The sequence below is a fragment of the Schistocerca serialis genome, chromosome 1 (genome assembly GCF_023864345.2).
Source record: "Schistocerca serialis cubense isolate TAMUIC-IGC-003099 chromosome 1, iqSchSeri2.2, whole genome shotgun sequence".
Classification (NCBI taxonomy): domain Eukaryota; kingdom Metazoa; phylum Arthropoda; class Insecta; order Orthoptera; family Acrididae; genus Schistocerca; species Schistocerca serialis.
This window is the reverse complement of record NC_064638.1, coordinates 1057945704-1057970395: the sequence shown is the minus strand read 5'-3', so window position 1 is coordinate 1057970395 and position 24692 is coordinate 1057945704. Positions and strand designations below refer to the sequence as shown.

The 24692-nt window shown below is 42.1% G+C and overlaps 1 protein-coding gene across 1 annotated transcript in view; it reads right to left on the bottom strand.

Annotated features, from left to right (window-relative positions):
- LOC126455256 (phospholipase B1, membrane-associated-like) overlaps window positions 1–24692 on the bottom strand; it is a 68252-nt gene that overhangs the window by 513 nt on the left and 43047 nt on the right. The window contains exons 5-6 of the mRNA XM_050091161.1: window positions 10038–10192; window positions 4993–5158 (exon numbers count right to left, since the gene is read on the bottom strand). Of these exons, the coding sequence (XP_049947118.1) occupies window positions 4993–5158; window positions 10038–10192 (321 nt within the window). The remainder of the gene's footprint in view (window positions 1–4992; window positions 5159–10037; window positions 10193–24692) is intronic.

Here is a 24692-nt window from a genome sequence, read left to right as displayed (position 1 = left end):
TCCACATCCAGACAGTGTGAACAATTGAAAGACACCAATATGTATCATTGTCTGAACGTCCTGACACGGTCTGACAAAAATAGGCTACATGGCCACCATGCACGAAGCGCTGGAACACTAGCGGACGTCACACACACACGTGGGCATTCTAGTAGAAGCTAAACACCAACAAATGTTAAAAACCAAATTGTTATCCATAACTAGTCATGAATGATTTTCTTCATACTGTCGACTGTCTTCAATTTTTTAAAGTGAATAACATCTTTTCTTATCTTGAATTACTATTCGCATTCTCTTGAAAGTGTGGAAAACATTAAATTGAAATTTGGTGCAAAAATAAAAAACATCAAAACGAAAGTACAATATTTTTACATATATTTCGATAGACAGAACAGTATTTATTCATGTACATAGATGTATTTAACAAGAACGCTCTTCGCACGCCCGTTGAAATTTTAATTTATTTTCATGTGTCCTGTGATGAAAAAAAATCTGACTTTTATTAAAAACTAATATTCTGTATTTGTCAATTAATGTTTCCCATTTTTGATAAATGTGGAATTTACATAAAACTAAAGTAAATATTTCTGCTGAAGACATTGACATCAGTGATTTCACCATCAGAAAACCTATTATAGCACGTACTGGGTTACTGACATATACGCTAATAAGCTAGAAATCTTCCGCACATAAGAGCGCTCGGAAATCTTCTAATCTTCAAAGGCGATTTTTTGTTTTTAGTTTTGTTGTGAATTGTATAGTACTGGCTTTAATATCAGTGCAAATGCAGTGTGTGAAGACATTCACATCATCCCAAACATTTTTGATCAAGTGCGGCAGTCCACTGGATGCAGTTGATAGGTATTCTGTAATGCTATAGGCAGTCATTTGGAACATACAATTAGTTTTGTTCGTTTACGTTTAGCGTTAGATTCGGTAATAGTGTCGATTTTTCAAACTTATTTTCCAGGTTTTACGGAATGTAGTAGATATCTTTTAGTTCCTTTTATTTGATGTTCATTTTTATGTTTCATGCCCTATATATTCAGGACAATTTTAAATGTGAACATTTTAGGCTAAGTTTTGCGATGACTGTTAGGGATATCAGCCACATGTTTCGGAGGTTTCGCCCTCCATCATCAGGTGAATTTATGTCAATTAATAGGACAAATACGTTTAGGTTTTATAAATACAAAAATACTGAACATAAAACTCTATTACCCAATAGAATTTAAAGACAACTGCTGAACCTAGAAACATTTATCAGCTGACTTGATATATGAGTGACTAACAGAACGCAGTACGTTTATGCTTGTCGGGGAACTTTCAACATAAATCAAAGAAACAACGTGGTTGTCCTAATGAGCATGATAGGATTTCTAATGTTCTCACTGAACATGCAGATAAGATCAACAATGTTATCCTATTGTTCGTTAACCACGCAGCTTTCTGCAGGACATTATCGACATTGGGCGATCCCAGTGAAATGCAGAAACATCTGGACAAAATTTCCACTTCATTTAATGAATGGCTGTGCTTCGAGACCTTATCAAATAGACATGACAGTGCAAAAGCAGACATGGAAGGATTTAAGAGATGCACTGATGGTGTAGCCAATATGAAAATAATTTAAGGGAATTTAAACTGGAATGACTGGAAAAAACTGCATTGTACTCGAGACACCTTGTATTAGAGAAAGAATGTGCGACATTTTTGCCACTATGGTCGTATATTTCGCACAGTGACCTTAAGAATAATATAAGAGAGACTACGGAGCGTACAGTCATGTAGACATGTGTCAGTATACGAATGAAATACAACAGCAAACTGCTAACACTGAAACTAATTGAGTACGTTGAGGTAGATTCAAAAAACTCAAGTATTAACAATATAACATCAGCAACAGAGCATAGAGCTCCAGCGCTCAAGCAATGTATGCTTAACGAAACTGGGTGCACTACCGAAGCGCCTGCGTACTTTTACATAGGGGAGCTCAGAGCACTGTTGCCGGAATACACCTGAAGATGGCAGAAGACTGCGCCGAAATGCCGTGGCATCAAGTTACTTGACATCTGGCAGTTCACCAGGAATTTCAAGGAAAGATCTAACATCAGTTACTGTCCAACACGACTTACGCCATCAGATCAAAAGTGTCTGGACACGCTTATGTACGGAGGAACTGGCCATTAGATGACACGAGAGGCGGGCCAGTCAGTATACAAGGGGGCAATAGCAGCAAAACGGGTCGAGCAGTCGGGCTCGGTGTCTTCAAACGCGCACAAGTCACTGGCTGTCACTTAAGTAACAAATTCGTCATGGACATTTCAACCCTTCTGAAGCAGCCCAAGTCGACTGTTGTAATTGTGAAAGTGGAACGTGTAGGAACAACCACAAGTAAATCAAGACCAGGCATACCCAATGAGCTAATGATCAGGGATCGTCGAGCATTGTGGAGGGTCGTTGTAAAAAAGCGTATGAAATCAGGGGAAAGAATTACCATTGAGCTCCAAAGTGCTACGAACAGTCCAGCTAGCACAGTGGCTGTGTGTATGGAGTTAAAAGAATGGGTTACAATACTCCTGCAGCTTCTTACAAACCACACATTTCTGGTGTCACTGCAAAGCGATGCTCGAGGTGGTCTAAAGAGCGATGGCACTGGACAGAGGATGACTGGAAACGGGTGATCTGGAGTGATGAATCACGCTGTACCTTGTGGCAATCCGATGGAAGGGTCTGGGTTTGGCGTAGGCTGGAGAACTTTACCTGACATCAGGTGGAAGGCCGAAAAAGAAGTGTGGAGGAGGTGGTGTTGCCTGATGGGGTGTTTTGCTTGGTTAGGGTGTGCTCCCCTTATTGTGCTAACAAAATGCTCTGTACAGGATATGAACACGTTTGTTTACCGTACAGAAGTGGTTCCCAGCCTGTGTATCATTACACCCTAAGGGGTAAAATGAAAATTTCTGAGGGATAAAAACAGAATTGTTCATTTTAGTTTCGGTAACGAAACGAAATAATTTTTAAAGCTATTTCTGTTATCGCTAATTCCTGAGGCTGTAATACTTATTACATAAGTCGACAAAAGTACATCTTTAAATATTAGCATTAACGTGTGACACAATGTGGTGAAACGAACTTATCAACGAAAATTTCCTCACATAGTCCACCGACTACATACATACTTCTTACTATGCATCTACAACAGCAAAATGGAGACTTATACATCATATATACTTAAATATCTCATTGAAATGCCTTTTCTGAGTTGTTGATAGGTCCCGCAATAGACCAGAAATTGCTTCATTGTTCACTTCGAAGCAATAAACGAACTGACTGACAGTGCGACAACAATAATTACGTAATGGCTACTCCACTACTGTAAGGCCTACACTTTATTATTACTATATTATTATTAGCGGCAGTCTTCAGACACAAAGCATTCACAATCTGAAGTTGTCCGATATCTGCCAATTCAGAAGTAAGGAGTTCAGCAATCAAGTGATTTTCAAGCATTATTTTAGTGCACGTATTTTAATTTGGTTTATTTTGAACGAGGGTGCAGGATGTGGGTGAAGCAAGTGCACAGCAAGCATGTTTTGTAACAAGTGTCTACTGCCAATGAGGATAGTTAGCTTTCTTTTCCGAGATGGAATTTTAGGTAGCAATCGCGACGCACTGAAAATTGTTTCATTGTTCTATAAAAAAGCGGTGTTAGAAATAACAGTACCAATTGTCTAAAAATGTTAAAATGTGGGTTAATTCCTAAGGGACCAAACTGCCGAAGTCATCGGTCCCTAGACTTAGACACTACTTAAACTAACTTATGGTAAGAACAACACACACCAAAGCCCGAGGGAGGACTCGAACCTCCGGCGGGAGGGGTAACGCAGTCCGTGTCATGGCGCCTCGGACTGCGCGGCCATTCCGCGCGGCAGCAGTTGTCTCATTGACTCATTAGTTCATGTTTTAATGCAACTACAAGCATTAAATAACGTTTATCTTTCGTCATTTCGAAATGGAATTGCTCAAAGGAAGATAAGTTACGCGCTTATGTTGGTGGTTGATAGTGGTGGTGGTATGGGGGCAGGGGTAGGGTGATGAGGATATTAGCTAATATCTAATTGCATTAAGGTTGGGGACCACGCCTTAGAGTAACAGTATGTCAAGGACACCGTAACATAAAGCATCATTAGTCAGCCAGTTCCTTGGGGAAACTAGCATTCCTTTAATGGACTGGTCTGGCCAGAGCCCTGAGTTGAAGAACCCAATGGAACTCTTTTTGGATCGATTAGAACGTCACCTGCCCTCCAAACCACAGTGTTCAACACCACTACCTTCTCTGGTTACAGATGTTGAGGAAGAATGGACTGCCAATCCTTCCACAGGCATATAGATCCACCATTGAAAGCGTCTGCAGCAGAGTTCAAGCCGCCATGAAGGTGAAGCGTGGTCGCACATCATATTAATATTCCCTAACACGTGTTCGAATACTTTGATCAGATAATGTATGTCTAACTACTAACGTCCAGTAGTGTCCAATGCAGAAAATCAGATTGGAAGTGTTGCTCGAGTAGGAACCAGCAGAAGTTAGTTACCTCATTTTTGTTTCACTCCATTTGTTGCACTATTCGGACGTGAGTCCTTATTCTTGATGTTTACCTACAGACACCCTTAAGAAATACCTCCAAGTTTTATGGCACCTGTTTGAAATACCGCGTATGTGAGGTAATAGAGAAGGTGCACTTCAGAGACAAGATTCCATTGCATACCAAACCATCGTGCAAAGACGACGTGCATCAGGAAAGGAACACTGCCTTTCTACGATAGCTTTTTGTTACCACTGATATGGTTCCTGAATTAATAGATCACAAAATACTTTGGAGACAAGATTGACCCGTGAGTACTAAGAGGTAAGATCCCATGTTAGTTCGAGAGTATTCAAGTGTACAGATGAAAGGACTTAACTCCTTAAGACTAGTACTCTTAAGTACTCACTGAGGGCGTGAGCTTTCTGGCTAAAGTGGAAGCAGTCAGGCGCGAAGTAGCTGAGGTCTGGCGCCGCGCCGAACCACGTGTTCACGTCAGCGGGACTCTCCACGCCCAGGAAGAACGGCTGCAGCACCACCGCGAACTCTTCGTTCTCGAAGCGATCATCCAGCGCCTGTTGAGAACGACGCAATTGCTGAGTCTTGTGTTCCCGCTTCAACGCTCTCTCTCTCTCTCTCTCTCTCTCTCTCTCTCTCTCACACACACACACACACACACACACACACACACAGTACCAGTACATATTATATTAAATATGGCACAACTCTGAATAAATCCTATTACATGATTCGCAAGTGGTATATAAATTTAACGGAAATGGATATTGTTATAAACCTTACATTCAATACAGTTTTCGTAGTCGTAAGTCGATAAATTTGTGTGATTATCATACAATGAGGTAAGCAGTCTTGTCTAAGGAAAATTTGCGGAAGAGGTGCATTATAAATACATTAAAATACATATAAAATATGTTAGTTTTTGTCGTGATTCTATCATTCAGCTGCCAAGTCGAAATAATGCTTATTACACAACCACTGTGTGTTTGAATCGACTATCACAAAATAAACAAACGCGAACAATGATATTAAAAAGCAACTAAAACAGCTTACATGAAACAGAATACCGAAACATTGGCACAAATATCGTTACATACGCATCCGACATACTTAAACAAGTTCTGCAATTTGTATGAGTTGACATGTCCAAAGGACAGTTTCATAAAATCTACGTCTAATAAATTCAACATTGGTGTGTCATAACTAGACCAAAGAAAGGTTTTCTTGGGAAGACACATTCGGAATTATCAATGAATAGTCAGTTTGGTAGTGGTACGAGTAAAGAAATTAAGGAAGATTATAGCTTAACGTCCCGTCGACAGTGAGGTTATTAGAGAGAGAGCACAAGCAAGGAGTAAGGATATATGGGGAAGGAAGTCTTCCACTCCATTTTAAAGGAACCATCGCGATATTTGCCTTAAGCGATTTAGGGAAATGACGGAATGTCTAAATGTGGGTGGCCGGATGGGGAACTGAACCACCGTCTTTGAAAATGGAAGTCCAATGTGCCAACCACTGCACCACCTCACTCGGTTTGATAGTGGGAGGGAAGTTTGGGGGGAGAGGTCAAAATTGTTAAGAAGGCGTCCAAAGCTCGACTGTAGTCAGCAGCTTAAAGTGGACGCAGGTTGCAGTAGCTGTGCAGAGATGACGACGTTTGCGCAGGACATGTAAGAACGGAGTGTCGCACCAGAGCAGTCGCCCGACTGAAGACCACAACAAAAACAAAAACGACATTAAGCAGGTATGTGCAGGTGGCAAGCCTACAATTTATTGTTTTCAACGTCATAGCTCTGGCCATATATTTGAGGCTGTTGTTGATACTCAGCTGCATGGATACAGTTACAATTGCAGGCTTGTTATCACACTGAGAATACAATGACGTTCAATTCAAAACATATAGCTTTTATTTGTCAATTCTTGGGACTTTTCGGCTTATATTAAGAGTAATATTACAGCGGTAGAACTAAATTAAGTTTGTTGGATCTTCATGTAAGGACACAAGCATGTATTTGTTGTTCATTAATTACGTGTCTCCTTTCCTTTATTTTATTTTGTAAAATTGTACCGGTAATCCGATGATGTGCAATATTGCCAGTGCTTTAAGCAGTTGCGGTGTACTCAATATCTCTTGTACTTCTATAGTCTTGGACTGGAACCGGATTATAATTGAGTTCAGTTACTTTCACGACGTTCGTGTGATCATTCACTGTTTGTTATGACGACATGGGGCATGTGCTGCCACCCATCTATGCCTGTTTGTGGTAAATGTCTTATAGACAGTTCATGTGACATAACGACACATGCCAGTGTCATGCTGAAGATGGAATTTGGCTCCATACATGCCCGGAATTTAAAAAAAAATAATTCAAACAGCCGATTTTTGCACTTAGACAACAACAGTGAAGCCCTTGAATTTCATGCGAGCTGCAGAGCACCATGTGTGTAAAACCAAGAAGTAATCGAGTACCGCTGGCCGGAGTGGCCGAGCGGTTCTAGGCGCTACAGTCTGGAACCGCGCTACTGCTACGGTCGCAGGTTCGAATCCTGCCTCGGACATGGATGTGTGTGATGTCCTTGGGTTAGTTAGGTTTAAGTAGTTCTAAGTTCTAGATGACTGATGACCTCAGAAGTTAAGTCCCATAGTGCTCAGAGTCATTTGAACCATCTTTTTAATCGTGTACCTCCAGGACGTCTGCCAGAAACTTCTGACGGATTACCGTTGACGAACGTTTTATCTAAAGGTGAACATTAAATATGATCGAAACTACACTTCCGTCACATTTGTCTCACAATTTAAAACCCTCAGCTGCTACAATCTGACTGAATGACTGCTTTCATGAGGCTCATGCTGATGCCCTGCCTCGTCCTGGTCATATCGAAGTTTGCATCTCTCTCTAATGGATTTGTCTTTAATAGGACGTAAGATGCTATTCTTCCTTCGATGACGTTCATGACGATTCGACGGAAACAATATGTCTTACTTCAGTATCTTTTTTGGCATAAAAGACAAGACATAATCTTTTATTTGTACATTTTCATCATTAGCTGGCCATTAGGTCTTAAGTGTTCGCAGCTCGTGGTCATGAGGTAGCATCTCGCTTCCAGCGTACGTGGTCTCAGATTCGATACCTGGCGGGGTCAGGGATTTTCTCTGCCTTGTGATGACTGGGTGTTGTGTGTCTTTCATGATCATTTCATCATCATTGACTCGCAAGTCGCAGAAGTGGCGTCAACTAAAAAGGCTTTGCAATACGCCGGCCGAACTTCCCCGCATGGGGCCTCCCGGCCAGCAATGCCATTAGATTATTTCATTTCAGGTCTTAAGTCTTATGCTGTTCATTTGCACCGTTTCTCCTGAGATGTAAAGTGTTGTCGAACTGGAAAAACACTACTAACCGTCGGAAATATCTATCTTATGTAAGTGAACTAGCATGCCCGCACTGAAACGTCACAGTGACCTATTAACTTCAGATGGTACATCCGTAGTAACGAGAATGATATGATCTGCATGATTTTGGCCACTGAATACGTATGGCATTTTCGGAGTTGCCTATAAATTGAATTAGAGAACGAAATGAATAGACTGTGCGAACAATTCGTATTTCAGCATGAGCACCACGTCATACGAATATCCTGTAGACCACAATCGTAAGGGACGGCCAATAAGTTTCATTTAGGAGAAGATAGCCGTGTACTATAGTGTGATTGGTTTAATAATAATTTTACTTAAGTTTATCAGTTTCATCAGATGAGTCAAAATTTTGTGTTTGGGTTTCTTTCCAGTATTTATGCTTAACATAGGTTTCACTGTATGTCCAGTGCACTCCTTAATCATAGTAGCATAATAAGTATCGCAGGTGGTAGCTTCCTTGAACTAGTGTCATCAAACATGATACTAGAAGGATGTTCAGTTTTTTTTTATATTTTTCTTCAAACAAGAAAGTCTTATGACATAAATGAGATTTCTGTGTAGAAGCAGAAGGTCGAATTACGCCAATTCTGATTAGTAGTTTCAACGATTTTAATCAGTTAAATATGGATAAAAATACATCGGTGAATTCCGAAATATTTTGCCTTCACACTATTCGATTTCAGAGCTGTAATCAAACTTAGTTATTGACACATATACCGATAACACTCCATTTTTATTTTGGCATTTTTATAGTGATTTACTTTTTGTACATTTTAGCTATACCATCATCACGCCAATCCGGTTCAGTCGACGTAGTATAAACTCTATTTACATATGAACAGAACCGGCAATCTGTCTCGAACGTTCATTTTTATTATGCTCTACTGAATACTGCTTGAAATTAGCGTTCATCTCCATTTAAAATAATGTGAATGTTATGAACTTTTGCGCCAAGTTAAAAGTGTGGGCCAGAGCAAGCTTCGAACCTGGGACTTTGTATTTTTCGAGCAGTTGCTCTATCCCATTTTTTTAAAATCTCGTTCTGTTCGTTATTGTTCGTTCCATTTGTTCGGGGAGGACGTCCCATGTCACCACCTGAAGTTCATTGTTGATCCATTTACTCAGTCTTTTTGTTACAAAGGACGACTTACCCTCTGACCGAACACGCTGGCGTCCCATTGAGTTAGGCAAGCATGAGACAGGAGTGGCCCTCAGAGCTTCATTTGCAGCAGCACCTACGTAGCTGCCTGGTTAGCGTGGTCGAAAGTTCAGCATGGTTGGCAGTCATGTGAAGTCCCCATGTTCGTTTCCCAATACTACCAGGCATTTTTCCTCGGTGGAAAATGGATACATTCAATCTTGTGATGAAAATTGAGGCTCTGCTTGATCGAGTAATAGCGGTTTCATGTCTGCTAACGCGATAACAGTCCAGGGAGCAGTGTGTTTGTCCCACGCCTTTCCACTCCTCATCTCGATTTGGCAGTTGGTTGAGTATTAAGCGGTGGTCGGTCGTAACTGACTAGAGGATTCTATGGCCAGAACAACAGCTTGCCTTTCCTTTTATTTTCTCGTATCTTTAAAACTTCACAGAAATTCTGCTGCGTATGCGGAAGAAAGAGTATTGCAAAGAAATGACTTAGCTACAGGCTAGGATAAGCTGTGATGGGGAGTCGTGACTCGTGCTTGGATAGCTCAGTCCATTGAGCACTTACCCGCGTAAGGTAAAGACCCGAAGATTGAAGTTCAGTACGTAATATGCCAGGTTGTTCCAAATCAGTGAAAATAAAGGATAAATTGAATTAAAGTAAAATTAAAAAGATGATAATTTAAATTCGGATGTAAAAGCTATAATTAGGACGTGTGGCTTGGTTGTTGTCAAAACAAGTCACAAGCCAAAAGTACAACATCCTCAGCTGAAGGTAGGCAGTGACAGGCGGTGAGTGATCTGACAGCAGCAGGTGATCCAGCACATGCAGTACGACGGAGACAGGAGAGGAACCTTGTGAGCTAGCGGGACGGACCAGTTGTCGCTCGGCGTCCCAGTAGCCCTGCAGCAGCGCCGCGACGGACGTCGCCTTGACGCGCTCGGCGCCACCGAACAGGCAGGAGCACAGCACCAGCTGCTTCACGTGGCAAACCACGGGCACGTTCTGCATGTCGCGCAGCTGCAGCAGGTCTGCGGGCACCAGAGTGACGTACAGGCTTGAAAGCGGACCGGCTACACCACAGCGTACAGGCTGTCAACAGTCGCAGTGAATCACACCTCTACTGCCGCTTTGTACTAGCACTAAACATGAAAGCCTTAGATACACTGGTAAAATGAAACATTATGACAACTTGCTTAACGTTGAATCCATCAAATGAACTCGCAATTGCGACTAAGGACTACCAGTCAGCTGTTGAATGGAATGACGAAAGTGCAAATTTGTGTCGGACTGGGACTCGAACCCGGATATACCGCTTATCGCGAGTGGTCGCCTTACCATGCATGCATGACCGCTGCATCGTAATCAGATTATCATAGGCACTGTAATATCGTATTTATCTACTGATACCGGGCAAGCGACTTTGAAGTACAACGTCGGACTTGTACGGGAACGTGCATAATGGATGTACGAGTACAGGTCGTAGACGCATGGTTGACATCTTATGGGACTTTGAGTCCGGTCGCGAGTCTTGCACGGATAGCCAAAATGGTAAGGCGACTGCTCGCGATAAGCGGGAAATCCGGCTTCGAGTCCCGGTCCGGCACAAATTTTCATTGTCGTCATTTCATTTTACAGCTGATGGTACTTCGTATTCGCAATTGAGAATTCATTTGGTGTCTTTCGAAACGGCTGTGCCTCTTCCTTTGGGCACGCAAGCATGTCCAAAGGAACTTTGCGTCGTAATCAGAGTAGCACAGGCAGTGCAATATCGTGCTTAACAGTGTGTTGTTCCGCATTTGGAGAGCGATACAGCAGAGATTCTGCATTGTACAGATTCGACAAGATCTGCGTGGTCTTCTAGAGATGTATGGTACCAGAATTCGTTACAAGTGCCAAGCAATTCCGGCAAAATACTGGCCGGAGGTTAATGACCGCCGAGCCGGCGCCTGATAGCGTCCGAGACGTGTTCTGTTGTTCAGATCAGACTATTTTCGTGGCCAGGAGACCCTCCCTTTCAAACCACCGTAGCAAAGGTATGGCACTGTGAAATGGACTGTTGTCCTACTGGAAGATGCTACCGCCAAAGGGGTAGATGACGAGCATGAAGGGACGGAGGTAGCCTACAGCTATCATCATGGTGACTTAGATTAGTACCAGAGGTCTCATGGAAGCCTTGGTGAATGTTCTCCATAACACAAAATAGCCCTCCCCCTCCCCCCTCTCCACCCCACACACCAACCTATCACCACCCCACCTTCTCCTTGACTAAGTGCGGCTCATGTTTCGAGCAGCGGTTTGCTCGGATTATAGCGTATACAGAGACTATAATCGCCCTGATGTAACGAGAAATGGAACTCATCCGACCAAGCAACACTTTCCATTAAACCATGGCCCAGACGCCATGATACCGAGTGCACTGCAGTTGGAATGACGATGTCGTTCAGTCAAAACGGGACACTTAGGGACCGTATGCTGCACTGCTTTAAATAACTTGAACTGAATGGTACTGTCGGAAACACTCGTGCTTGAAACAGCTTTGCATTCTGGCGTCCGATCTGCCAATAATCGCCACCTACTCCGCTTTATAGATGGGACAAGCCTCCGACCTCTAAGTTTTGTAATGAGACGTGGATATCCAACAACTTGTCACCTACTCGTGGTTTCATCGTTCTTCAGCTACCCTGGATATGTTTTCTCGATAATAGCACACGGATAGCCAGACAGCTTTGCCGTGTCCCACATGCTTGTTTCCAGGCCCTGAGCTATAAAAATTTGGACTTTGTCTAAGACTCTTATATCAGTGGATTTTCCATTTTACGGCTTGTATTGCTACGATTCCCCATTCGTCTCGGCTTTGCTTGTATACCGGGTTAACCACAAGTACCTCCGGTGACACAAGTACCTCCGTAGTTTCAGAGGACGACTGCGTGAAAACTACTATGAGGCATATAGGAAATAGACGCTTATAAGTGGGTATAGTATCTCTGCATGTTTTAACTCACTATCGTCAAAAACAATAGAATCGATTGTGAAAGACGGATTAATGAATTACCTGAATAAAAACACCCTTTCAAGTGAATCACAGCTTTGTTTCCGAAATGGTAGCCATAGTGGACTTAAACAAAGTGGTACTTGATGCTCTTGACAAAGATGAGTGTATCACAGGCATACCTTGAGCACTAAGGCTTTTGGTATTGTTGTCCAGAAAATTCTATTACATAACCTAGAAATATTAGGAATAAAAGGGAAGCTAATGACTGGTTCCTATCGTACCTAGCAAACAGGGTACAAAGAGCAGAGATAGCAACTACCTCAAGGTAGCACATTAGGAACAGTACTGTTCCTAATACTATGACTTTCCCAGTAGTGTCAGTCAGGGGGGAAAATTATCTCCACTGATAACGGCAAATCATATGGTTGAAATGGCTCTGAGCACTATGGGATTCAACTGCTGAGGTCATTAGTCCCCTAGAACTTAGGACTAGTTAAACCTAACTAACCTAAGAACATCACAAACATCCATGCCCGAGGCAGGATTCGAACCTGCGACCGTAGCGGTCTTGCGGTTCCAGACTGCAGCGCCTTTAACCGCACGGCCACTTCGGCCGGCGGCAAATCATAGTCACTGATAAAACAACATAACCACTTTCAGAAAAAGCATATGAAATCCTGAAAGAAGTTTACAACTGGTCTATAAGCAGTAAAATGACACTGAACATTAGGAACACTAATATGATGAATTTGAAGAGGGAAAATTTCACTTTTAAATAGTACATGATACATCTCTAGTCTGTGTAAGAAATGCAAAATTTCTGAGAACGAATGTTGATTCTTAGTTTAAACGGTGTGAACACACAAAGACACCTGTAGACAGAATGTCATCAGGATGTTATGCACTTAGAGTCACCAGTGCGTAACGGCCACTGTCTTTTAGTTACAATTCATATGTACTCTCAGTGCTTAGCTGTGGCATTCTCATCCGGGGAGCAAATGCATAAAACATGACTTTTTCAAATTCCGGAAAGCGGCCTTACGAACATTAACCGAAAATAGTACTGGAGCTCACTGTAAGGATCGATTCACAGCACTGGGGATTTTAACTGCACCGTGTGAGAATATTTACCAGTTAGCTGTACACATGAAAAATAGCATTAATAACTACTACAGAAAGAACTATGTACATGACTATGAAACAAGATCTGGTATGAATTTAATTTTATCCTGAAAGAACAAGACATAAAACAAAATTTTAAATCAAGAATAAAACTGTACAATTATTGCCAAAAGGATATTAAAGAGATTCCTAAAGCAATCTTAGTTAAAAATTCCATTAAAAAGTAGCTGTTAAGCAATAACTTCTATAAATTGAAGGATTACTTAGATAACACAGAGTATGGGTTTGGGAAAAAATGTAACACAAATAAATAATAATAACGTTATGATACTTATTGCCAGATAAAGTATTTCATTTATTCTACATAATGCATGGATTACGTGCTAGCAAATGATGCATTTCTGCTGTTACCTTTTTGAAGTTAAAAAAACTGAAGAGAAATATTTTCGGACAAAATGTTTTATTGTTTTTAAAAGTCATTTCTTCTTTTGCTTGGGTATTTATTCCGCAGTGTTAGCATGGTCACAATCGGATTTGGCATGGTTAGTTTGCAGTGGTGCCGCCCCCCCCCCCCCCCCACCCCTCCCCCACCCCCCCAGGACAGAAACAGTTCACCCCAGCTGAAGTCATTTCTTCTTTTGCTTGGGCATTTATTCCGCAGTGTTAGCATGGTCACAATCGGATTTGGCATGGTTAGTTTGCAGTGGTGCCGCCACCCCCCCCCCCCCCCCCATCCCAGGACAGAAACAGTGTTCAACGTGTTTCAAAAGTCTGCGAGTAGCGTAACTGAGACGAGACATGGGGACGTGCCCGGTAATCACCTAGTAGGATCTGGAAAACAGCCCAAAAACCGCATCCAGGCTGGTCAGCACACCGGCCCTCGTCGTTAATCCGCCGGACGCGCCTATTCGTGTCCAGGAAGCAGAGCATTAGCGCTCTCGGCTAACCTGGCGGGTTTTATTGTTTTAAAAAATACTCGACATTTAAATTTCACTCTCTCAACAGTTAAAACCAATTCCAGAAACATTACATGGGTTTTTAACGATTCAGCAGCTCCTTGAGACGATTCAAATCGGTGTATACACGTTTTATGTTTGACATGAGGAAACAAAGATAAATCCTTAGGTAATAAATCAGATATTTATGGGCAATGAGAAATAAATTCCTTGGTTTTTTTTCGTCAATTAATATTTGACGTGTCATGTGACAGCTGGCAAAAACAGGCTAGCGGTAAACCAACTCTGGAGATCTGCCTGCCGGAGACTGATCTCTGATCATTCTTCCGCCGCAAAGTTTTCGCGGTCTGTGATAATGAATGGCGCACCCTCAGTACCCAAAACGAACTCTGTGTTATCTAAGAGACAAGGAATGTGTGTCTGTCATGGCATGGTTAGTTTGCAGTGGTGCCGCCACCCCGTACCCCCCCCCCCCCCCCCCAGAACAGAAACAGTTCACCCCAGCTGTCTGCTTCTAGTGTAGTGTAAATCATGAAATAGTGCGAACGACTCTATTCTCCTTTGCCGGCTCCGCATCGGCCATACTTTGCTAACACATTGTCACCTCCTCCGTCGCGAGGACCCACCTCGGTGTCGCTGTGGCTCCCGTATTACTGCCGTCCGCCTGTTGTTGGACCGCTCAATTTTAGCCGCTCTGCGGAGGACTTCTAACCTTCCTAGCCCTCTACCTACGGCGTTGGGTGACAATGCCTCAATGGCCGATTTGGTTTTACTTTTTATTCGTGAGGAGTGTTTTTATCGGACCATGCGCGTCTGGCCTTTTCTCCCAGGCCTCCACCCTCCCTCCCTTTTATCTCTTTATCACTCTTTCTTTGTTTTTTGTTTGCCTTGGTGTTCGTCATTCCCTGTGTGTGTTCTTCTCGCCTTGTCATTTAGGATGACGATTTTAGTATGTTGCAGAGTGGCTGGCTCATCCTTTTTTATCCTTGTGATCAGCCAGCCCAAGCCATCTGCTATATGATTTTAATACCTTCCTCTACCTTTCCTTTTAGTGTACGTTTCCCCCTTTGGTTCCCTCCTCTCGTCGCATCAAGAATGATGCGACATTTTCCGCTTTTATCCTAGTTTAATCGGTGACTTGCGGCAAAGAAATAGCTATATACAATTTGAGCCGTAGTAAAGTTAGCTTTGAAAAGCGCACCGCAGCGCGTAGCGTGAAGCAGTCGCCCTCCGTTTTCTGGCGGTGGCGCCGCTGTCGCAATTGAAGGCTTCTGCGGCTCCCTCTAGCGGGAAAGGGGAAACGTTCGGTTCGCATGGGTTTAAGAAGTGTCTGTATGGGCTCTCTTGGAGAGCTGGCAGTCGGCGCATCAGGAAGCGACTTCTCTGCCGGTGCTAGAGGTGCAGCACGCAGACCGCAGCATCAGCGTAAGCGACGCGAGCAGTGGCTTCGTGGTATGGGGCGTTAACTGCTCGTCGCGAAAGGAATCTTTCTGAGCGTGGGTCCGCAGTGGGCCCAATCTGCAGTTCGGCCATATGCGGTAGACCGGCAAGGAGGTTCTGAAAATCGGCGCGCCTTCCTGCGTCCGTTGAAACGGCTGGCAGCGGGCGGCTCGGCAGAGCATTTGGAGGTGCTGTGTTGGTTCAGTCCTGGGACTCTTAACGAACCAGAAGTTCAGTATTGATTGTTAACAGGTTTTATGAAGTTTAATTGAATTCAATTTAATTATTCTTGTTAATTATACCAGCGTTTTTTTTTTGGGGGGGGGGGGGTCCCGCCATTCTTCTCGTCTGCCCACCCGCAGGAAGGTGGTAATATTAGAAAGGGTGGTCCGTTTGTCCCCTTCTGAGGACGAAAAGGGGGGAGTCAGAGTAAATCTGTGGTTCGGATTGCTTCTTTCCCCTCCCAGGTTACCTACGGGTTTATTCGACCGTTAGCCTCTGCCATGTCTGTGAAAGTCTAAGTCACCAATGACTGTACTGTTTAAAATGCAAGGCACTAAGACCTGATCCATTCTCTCGCCTGACATAATTAGTATTACTAGACTCACGTGTAAAAGGTACTATAAGAAAGAAGAAAAATTCATTTTGCCTCGTGGTAAGAACTAGTCAATTGCATAACAATTCCTGCTCATCTGGAAGCTGTAACTTAAGTAAATTGGTGTTTATGTATATTTGGCCATAATGAAGCAAGGTTAATTCACGACGTAGTAGATTTTTTATATTGTTTCTAGTCAGCAAAAACCGTTGTGTGTTTTTCCAATTCAATACCTTTTTAGGCCTTTTAAGGCCTCAACGTGCTTATGTGTTTTCAAAATGGTTCAAGTAGCTCTGAGCACTATGCGACTTAACTTCTCAGGTCATCAGTCGCCTAGAACTTAGAACTAATTAAACCTAACCAACCTAAGGAAATCACACACATCCATGCCCGAGGCAGGCTTCCAACCTGCGACCGTAGCGGTCGCTCGGTTCCAGACTGTAGCGCCTACAACCGCACGGCCACTCCGGCCGGTCTTATGTGTTTTATACAGGTAGTTGATTATTAGTGTGTTTTCTTGCTATTCAAAAGTTTGCCATTTCATTAAGGGTAGAAATTGTTGCCTTGAAAGGAGAATGTTGTAAAAGGGCCACCTGGCGAGCGTGTGTGTTTGCCGTAAGTTAACTGGCAGAAATTTGTCAAATTTGTTTTTTTATATATTTTGGAAACGTTAACGTTATTAACTGTGAATGTCCCCCCCGTGGCCGGCCAGAGTGGCCGAGCGCTTCTAGACGCTACAGTCTGGAGCTGCGCGTCCGCTACGGTCGCACGTTCGAATCCTGCCTCGGGCATAGTTGTATGTGATGTCCTAAGGTTAGTTAGGTTTAAGTAGTTCTAAGTTCTAGGCGACTGATGACCTCTGAAGTTAAGTCCCATAGTGCTCAGAGCCATTTGAACCATTTGTTTTGTCCCCCGTGTCCATGACTCATGCGTTTTGGTTTTTCTGTTTTGAGAACTTTTGTAAACAGGATTGTCTTTATATGTTGCACACAAGTTAGATTCAGCGCCATTTAATGAATGGAGTGAAATTTACATGTAATTTAACTGATTTTGAAAATATTATACAGCGTATCGTTGTATCGTTAAATTGCTTTCCTGTACTTGCCTTTTACTGGCGTGAAATTTTTTGTAATGATTTAATAATTTAAAAGTCCTTTCCTAACGTAAATTGTGACTTATTTGTTAAATGATTGTTGCTTTTTTTAAAAAAATATCGTAAAGTCTTGCACCAAATTTGAACAAAGAGTGTTACTGGAAATTGTGTGTAATTTCTCCAGTTATTCCTTAATACCTACTTCCAGTTTACATTTTGTGTACTGATTGAGATTAATAACATTTGGTGAACCAGTAGTAATTTTACGGTTCACGATTCAGTAATAATTGCTCTTCGATCCTCTAAAGTGCGCTGATCCTACTCGCGTGTCTGCCAACGGACAGCCTTGCGTCCACGGGCTCTGATGGGCGCGGATGAGGAAACACGAAACACGAGCAGTGTGTCAGATGGCACTAGCCAACGGCATCCTACTGCACAGAGCGAGAGAACGCTGGCAGGGGCAGCCAGTTACCCCGTGCGTGCGCATAGGCCGTGCAACTGAGCTGCTTGGCAGGTAGCGTCTACTAGCGGCGCCTGCCTGTGGACGAGCTGATGGTCGCCCAGGACTGCCTGTGCCCTGTGAGGCAACGTTGGAGCAGCCTGCAGTAAAGCAGTGGTTGCGATATGCACACTGTAACTAAAGAAACAAGCAATCATTTTCGTGGATTGCTTCTCAGATTACTTTACTAGGTTTGAGTTCGTAAGAATATATCAAAGTTTAGTAGCCTTCTACCACTTGTATACACATTTTCTGTTTTCTCGGTCGAATTTTTTGAGCATTTCCTTACACCAGTCGAAACAAACTCTATTTTGAGCTTCAGCCAAATTGTACAGAGCCTGTCACGAATATACAGAGTCTAACTGGTATAAGGTCAGATATTTTTATATGTGGCACCTTAATATGTAGATACACCAGTGCGTTGGTTGTTTCTTCTCTGCGTCGTACAGTGTTCCCACAATCTTTACAAACTGATGTTTTCTGCACGGTCGTAACTGCACCTTTAAGCAAACTCCGCCTGCCAATGTAGATTAACCGTTTTGCGTCCATGTGTTTACACGTCAACACCTGAATTGCCGGCCAGGGGAAAGTATTAATGGCTTGCTCTTGCCATATACAGGGTGGTCCATTGATCGTGACCGGGCCAAATATCTCACGAAAAAGGCGTCAAACGAAAAAACTACAAAGAACGAAACTCGTCTAGCTTGAAGGGGGAAACCAGATGGCGCGCTATGGTTGGCCTACTACATAGCACTGCCATAGGTCAATCGGATATCGACTGCGTTTTTTTTTAATAGGAACCCCCATTTTTAATTACATATTCGTGCAGTACGCTAAGAAATATGATTGTTTTAGTTGGACCACTTTTTTCGCTTTGTGATAGATGGCGCTCTAGTAGTCACAAATATATGGCTCACAGTTTTAGACGAACAGTTGGTAACAGGTAGGTTTTTTTTTTTTTTTTAATTAGGATACACAACGTAGGTACGTTTGAACATTTTATTTCCTTTGTTCCAATGTGATACATGCACCTTTGTGAACTTATCATTTCTGAGAACGCATGCTGTTATAGCGTGAGCCGGCCGCGTTGGTCTCGCGGTTCTAGGCGCTCAGTCCGGAACCGCGCGACCGCTACGGTCGCAGGTTCGAATCCTGCCTCGGGCATGGATGTGTGTGATGTCCTTAGGTTAGTTAGGTTTAAGTAGTTCTAAGTTCTAGGAGACTGATGGCCACAGATGTTAAGTCCCATAGTGCTCAGAGCCATTTGAACCATTTTGTTTGTTATAGCGTGATTACCTGTAAATGCCACATTATTGTAATAAATGCTCAAAATGAAGTCCGTCAACCTCATTGAATTTGATTGAGCAGAGTGTACTAAACAACATTACAGCAGTGTATACTTCATTTTCAGATTCATAAATATAAATATTACAACTCCCATGTTCTTAGGTTGGGTAATGCCTCCAAGTGTACAGAGTGGTCAACTGATAGTGACCGGGACAAATATCTCACGGAATAAGCATCAAACGAAAAAACTACAAAGAACGAAACTCGTCTAGCTTGAAGGAGAAAACCAGATGACGCTATGATTGGCCTATTAGATAGCGCTGCCATAGGTCAATCGGATATCGACTGCGTTTTTTTAAATAGGAACCCCCATTTTTAATTACATATTCGTGTAGTACGCTAAGAAATATTAACGTTTTAGTTGGACCACTTTTTCGCTTTGTGATAGATGGCGCTCTAATAGTCACAAACATACGGCTCACAATTTTAGACGAACAGTTGGTAAAAGGTAGGTTTTTTTTAAATTAAGATACAGATCGTAGGTACGTTTGAACATTTTATTTCGATTGTTCCAATGTGATGCATGTCCCTTGTGAACTTATCACTTCTGAGAACGCATGCTGTTATAGCATGATTACCTGTAAATACCATATTAATGCAATAAATGCTCAAAATGAAGTCCGTCAACCTCATTGCATTTGGCAATACGTGTAACGACATTCCTCTCAACAGCGAGTAGTTCGCCTTCCGTAAAGTTCGCACATGCATTGACAATGCGTTGTCAGGCGTTGTCGGTCGATCACGATAGCAAATAACCTCCAACTTTCCCCATAGAAGGAAATCCGGGGACGTCAGATCTGGTGAAAGTGCGGGCCATCGTATGGTGCTTCGACGACCAATCCACCTGTCATGAAATTGCTATTCAATATCGCTTCAACCGCACGCGAGTTATGTGCCGGACACCCATCATGTTGGATGTACATCGCCATTCTGTCACGCAGTGAAACATCTTGTAGTAACATCGGTAGAAAATTACATTGCACCATTTATTTTGCCATCGATAAAGTGGGGGCCAGTTGTCCTTCCTCCCATAATATCGCACCGTACATTAACCCGCCAAGGTCGCTGATGTTCCACTTGTCGCAGCCATCGTGGATTTTCCGTTGCCCAATAGCACATATTATGCCGATTTATTTTACCGCTGTTGGTGAATGACGCTTCGTCGCTAAATAGAACGCGTGCAAAAAATCTGTCATCGTCTCGTAATATCTGTTGTGTCTAATGACAGAACTGTACACGACGTTCAAAGTCGTCGTCATTCAGTTCCTGGTGCTTAGAAATATGGTATGGGTGTAATCGATGTTGATGCAACATTCTCAACACCGACGCTTTAGAGATTCCCGATTCTCGCGCAATTTGTCTGCTACTGATGTGCGAAAATTATTGGTATATCTGAACACTTCTTAAATAAGGAGATAATTCAGAGGCTTCCTTTACCAGGATACAGGTTGGCTGGCAGCTTTTCGAGGAGCTCTTTGCGGTGTGGGGGAGTTGCCATGTATGTGAAAAACGGCATCCCATTTGAGTCAATTGATGTTTCAAAGTACTGCACTGAAAAGGTGTTTGAATGTTGTGCAGGTGTGGTTAAATTTAACGGAGCTAAACTTCTAACTGTTGTTATTTATAGATCCCCAGACTCCGATTTCACAACATTTTTGCTAAAGCTAGAGGAGGTTCTTGGTTCACTTTACAGGAAATACAAAAAGTTAGTTACATGTGGTGACTTCAATATTAATTGTATAAGTGACTGTGCAAGGAAGAGGATACTGGTAGACCTCTTTAATTCATATAATCTTATGCAAACCGTATTCTTTCCAACGAGAGTGCAAGGGAACACTAGAACAACCATAGACAACATTTTTGGTCATTCCTCATTACTAGAAGGGCATTCTGTTAGCAAAAAGGTGAATGGCCTTTCAAATCATGATGCATAAATTTTAACTTTAAAAGATTTTTGTGCTGCAACACGTGTTAAATATAGTTGTCAGCTGTTCAGGAAAGCTGATCCAGTTGCTGTAGAGACCTCTGTAAACCTTATAAAGGAACAAGAGTGGCAAGATGTTTATAGCGCTGATACAGTAGACGATAAATATAGTGCTTTTCTCAAGACTTTTCTCATGGTCTTTGAAAGTTGCTTTCCGTTAGAACGTTTAAAACAGGGTACTAGCACAAACAGGCAGCCTGGGTGGCTGACTAAAGGGATAAGAATATCTTGTAGAACCAAGTGGCAATTATATCAAAACGTTAGAAACAGTCAAAATCTAAATGCAGCAGCCCATTACAAACAGTATTGTAAGGTGCTTAAAAATGTTATTAGGAAGGCAAAAAGTATGTGGTATGTAGATAGAATAGCTAAGTCTCAGGATAAAATTAAAACCATATGGTCAGTCGTAAAGGAAGTTGCTGGTCTGCAGAGACAGGTCGAGGATATAGAATCAGTGCGTAGTGGGAATGTCCGTGTTACTGATAAGTCGCATATATGTACAGTATTTAATAATCACTTTCTGAATATAGCAGGTGAACTAAATAGAAACCTAGTCCCAACAGGGAATCATATAGCGCTCTTAGAAAAAAGTGTTCCGAGACTGTTACCTGAAATGCTCCTCCATGATACTGACAAGAGGGAGATTGAGTTAATAATTAAATCACTAAAGACCAAGAACTCTCATGGATATGACGGGGTATCTAGCAGAATACTGAAGTATTGTTCTATGTATGTTAGCCCAGTTCTTAGCCATATCTGTAACTTTTCCTTTAGGAGTTGTCGGTTTCCTGACCAATTAAAGTACTTGGTAGTGAACCACTTTATAAAAAGGGAGACGTTGATAATGTTGACAATTATAGACCTATTTCTATGCCATCGGTGTTTGCTAAAGTTATCGAGAAGGTTGTATATACAAGGTTACTGGAGCATTTAAATTCACATAATTCGCTGTCAAATGTTCATATTTGGTTTTAGAAATGGTTTGACAACTGAAAATGCTATATTCTCTTTTCTCTGTGAGGTTTTGGACGGATTAAATAAAAGATTGCGAACGCTAGGTGTTTTCTTTGATTTAACGAAGGCTTTTGACTGTGTTGACCACAAAATATTACTGCAGAAGTTGGACCATTATGGAGTAAGGGGAGTAGCTTACAATTGGTTCGCCTCTTACTTTAAGAACAGAAAGCAGAGGGCAATTCTCCGCAATATTGAGAGTGGTAGTGATGTTCAGTCCCAATGGGGCACTGTTAAGTGGAGCGTTCCCCAAGGGTCGGTGCTGGGGCCACTGCTGTTTCTTATTTATATAAATGATATGCCTTCTAGTATTACAGGTGATTCAAAAATATTTCTGTTTGCTGATGACACCAGCTTGATAGTGAAGGATCGTGTGTGTAATATTGAAACAGTAACAAATAATGTAGTTCATGAAATAAGTTTGTGGCTTGTGGAAAATAATTTGATGCTAAATAACAGTAAGACTCAGTTTTTACAGTTTCTAACTCAAAATTCAATAAGAACCGATATTTTGATCAGACAGAATAGGCATATTATAAGCGAGACGGAACAGTTCAAGTTCCAAGGCGTTCGGATAGATGGTAAGCTGTTGTGGAAAGCCCATGTCCAGGATCTTGTTCAGAAGCTAAATGCTGCTTTATTTACCATTAGAACAGTATCTGAAATAAGTGACACTTCAACACGAAGAGTAGTCTACTTCGCATATTTTCATACGCTTATGTCGTATGGTATTATTTTTTGGGGTAATTCCTCTGACTCAAAAAGGGTATCTTTGGCTCAAAAACGGGCTGTTCGAGCTATATGTGGTGTAAGTTCGAGAACCTCTTGTCGTTTGTTGTTAGCAATATTAGCCTATTCCCAAGAGTTAGCAGCTTTCACTCAGTTAATACTAGGCAGAAATCAAATCTGCATGTAGAATGCACTTCCTTGACTCTTGTGCAGAAAGGAGTGCAGTATTCTGCTGCATTCATTTTCAATAAGCTACCACAAGAACTCAAAAATCTTAACAGTTGCCCAAACTCTTTTAAGTCTAAACTGAAGAGTTTCCTCATGGCTCACTCCTATTATGTCGAAGAGCTCCTGGAAGAGCTAAAAAATTAAGCAAATTCCAGTGTTACATTGTTGATTTTCTTCATTTAAACTTACGACTTGTCACCTGAATATGTTTTTTTTATATTTCATTTTATCTGTTTCTAATATCGTGTTATAATTTCATGTATTGACGCGTCCCATGACCATGGAGACTTCTCCTTAATTTGGTCCCACGGAACAATAAATAAATAAATAAATAAAATTAGTCGCGACAGCAGCTAAAACACCTACTTGGGCATCATCATTTGTTGCAGGTCGTGGTTGACGTTTCACATGTGGCTGAACACATCCTGTTTCCTTAAATGACGTAACTATCTGGCGAACGATCCGGACACTTGCATGATGTCGTCCAGGATACCGAGCAGCATAGATAGCACACGCCCGTTGGGCATTTTGATCACAATAGCCATACATCAACACAATTCGAGCTTTTCCGCAATTAGGAAATAGTCTATTCTAACACGGGTAATGTATCACGAAGCAAATAGCGTCCGTACTGGCGGAATGTTACGTGATACCACGTACTTATACGTTTGTGACTATTACAGCGCCATCTATCACAAAGCGAAAAAAGTGGTCCAACTAAAACGTTAATATTTCTTAGCGTACTACACGAATATGTAATTAAAAATGGGGTTCCTATTTAAAAAAAACCAGTCGATATACGATTGACCTATGGCAGCGCTATCTAGTAGGCCAATCATAGCGCCATCTGGTTTTCCCCTTCAAGCTAGACGAGTTTCGTTCTTTGTAGTTTTTTCGATTGATGCTTATTCTGTGAGATACGTATTTGGCCTGGTCACTATCAATTGACCACTCTGTACACTTGGAGGCATTACCCAACCTAAGAACATGGGAGTTATAATATTTATATTTATGAATCCGAAAATGAAGTAAACACTGCTGTAATGTTGTTTAGTACACTCTGCTCAATCAACAATAAAATGTCTGCACTTATACCCAGTGCTCCTAGTATTTTTCACATAGATAAATGCCCATGCAGAATCGCCTCTACTGAAGTTTTCCTCCTCAAGTCACGTTGGGCATAGTACTGACAGTTCCTATTATTTTTGTTACAATTATACACTACCGGCCGTTAGAATTGCTACAAGAAGAAATGGAGATGATACATGGGTATTCATTGGACAAATATATTATACTAAAACTGACATGTGATTACATTTTCACACAATTTGGGTGCATAGATCCTGAAAAATCAGTACCGAGAAAAACCACCTCTGGCCGTAATAACGGCCTTGATACGCATGGGGATTGAGTCAAACAGAGCTTGGATGGCGTGTACAGATACAGCTGCCCATGCAGCTTCAACACGACACTGCAGTTCATCAAGAGTAGTGACTGGCGTATTGTGACGAGCCAGTTGCTCGCGCCAC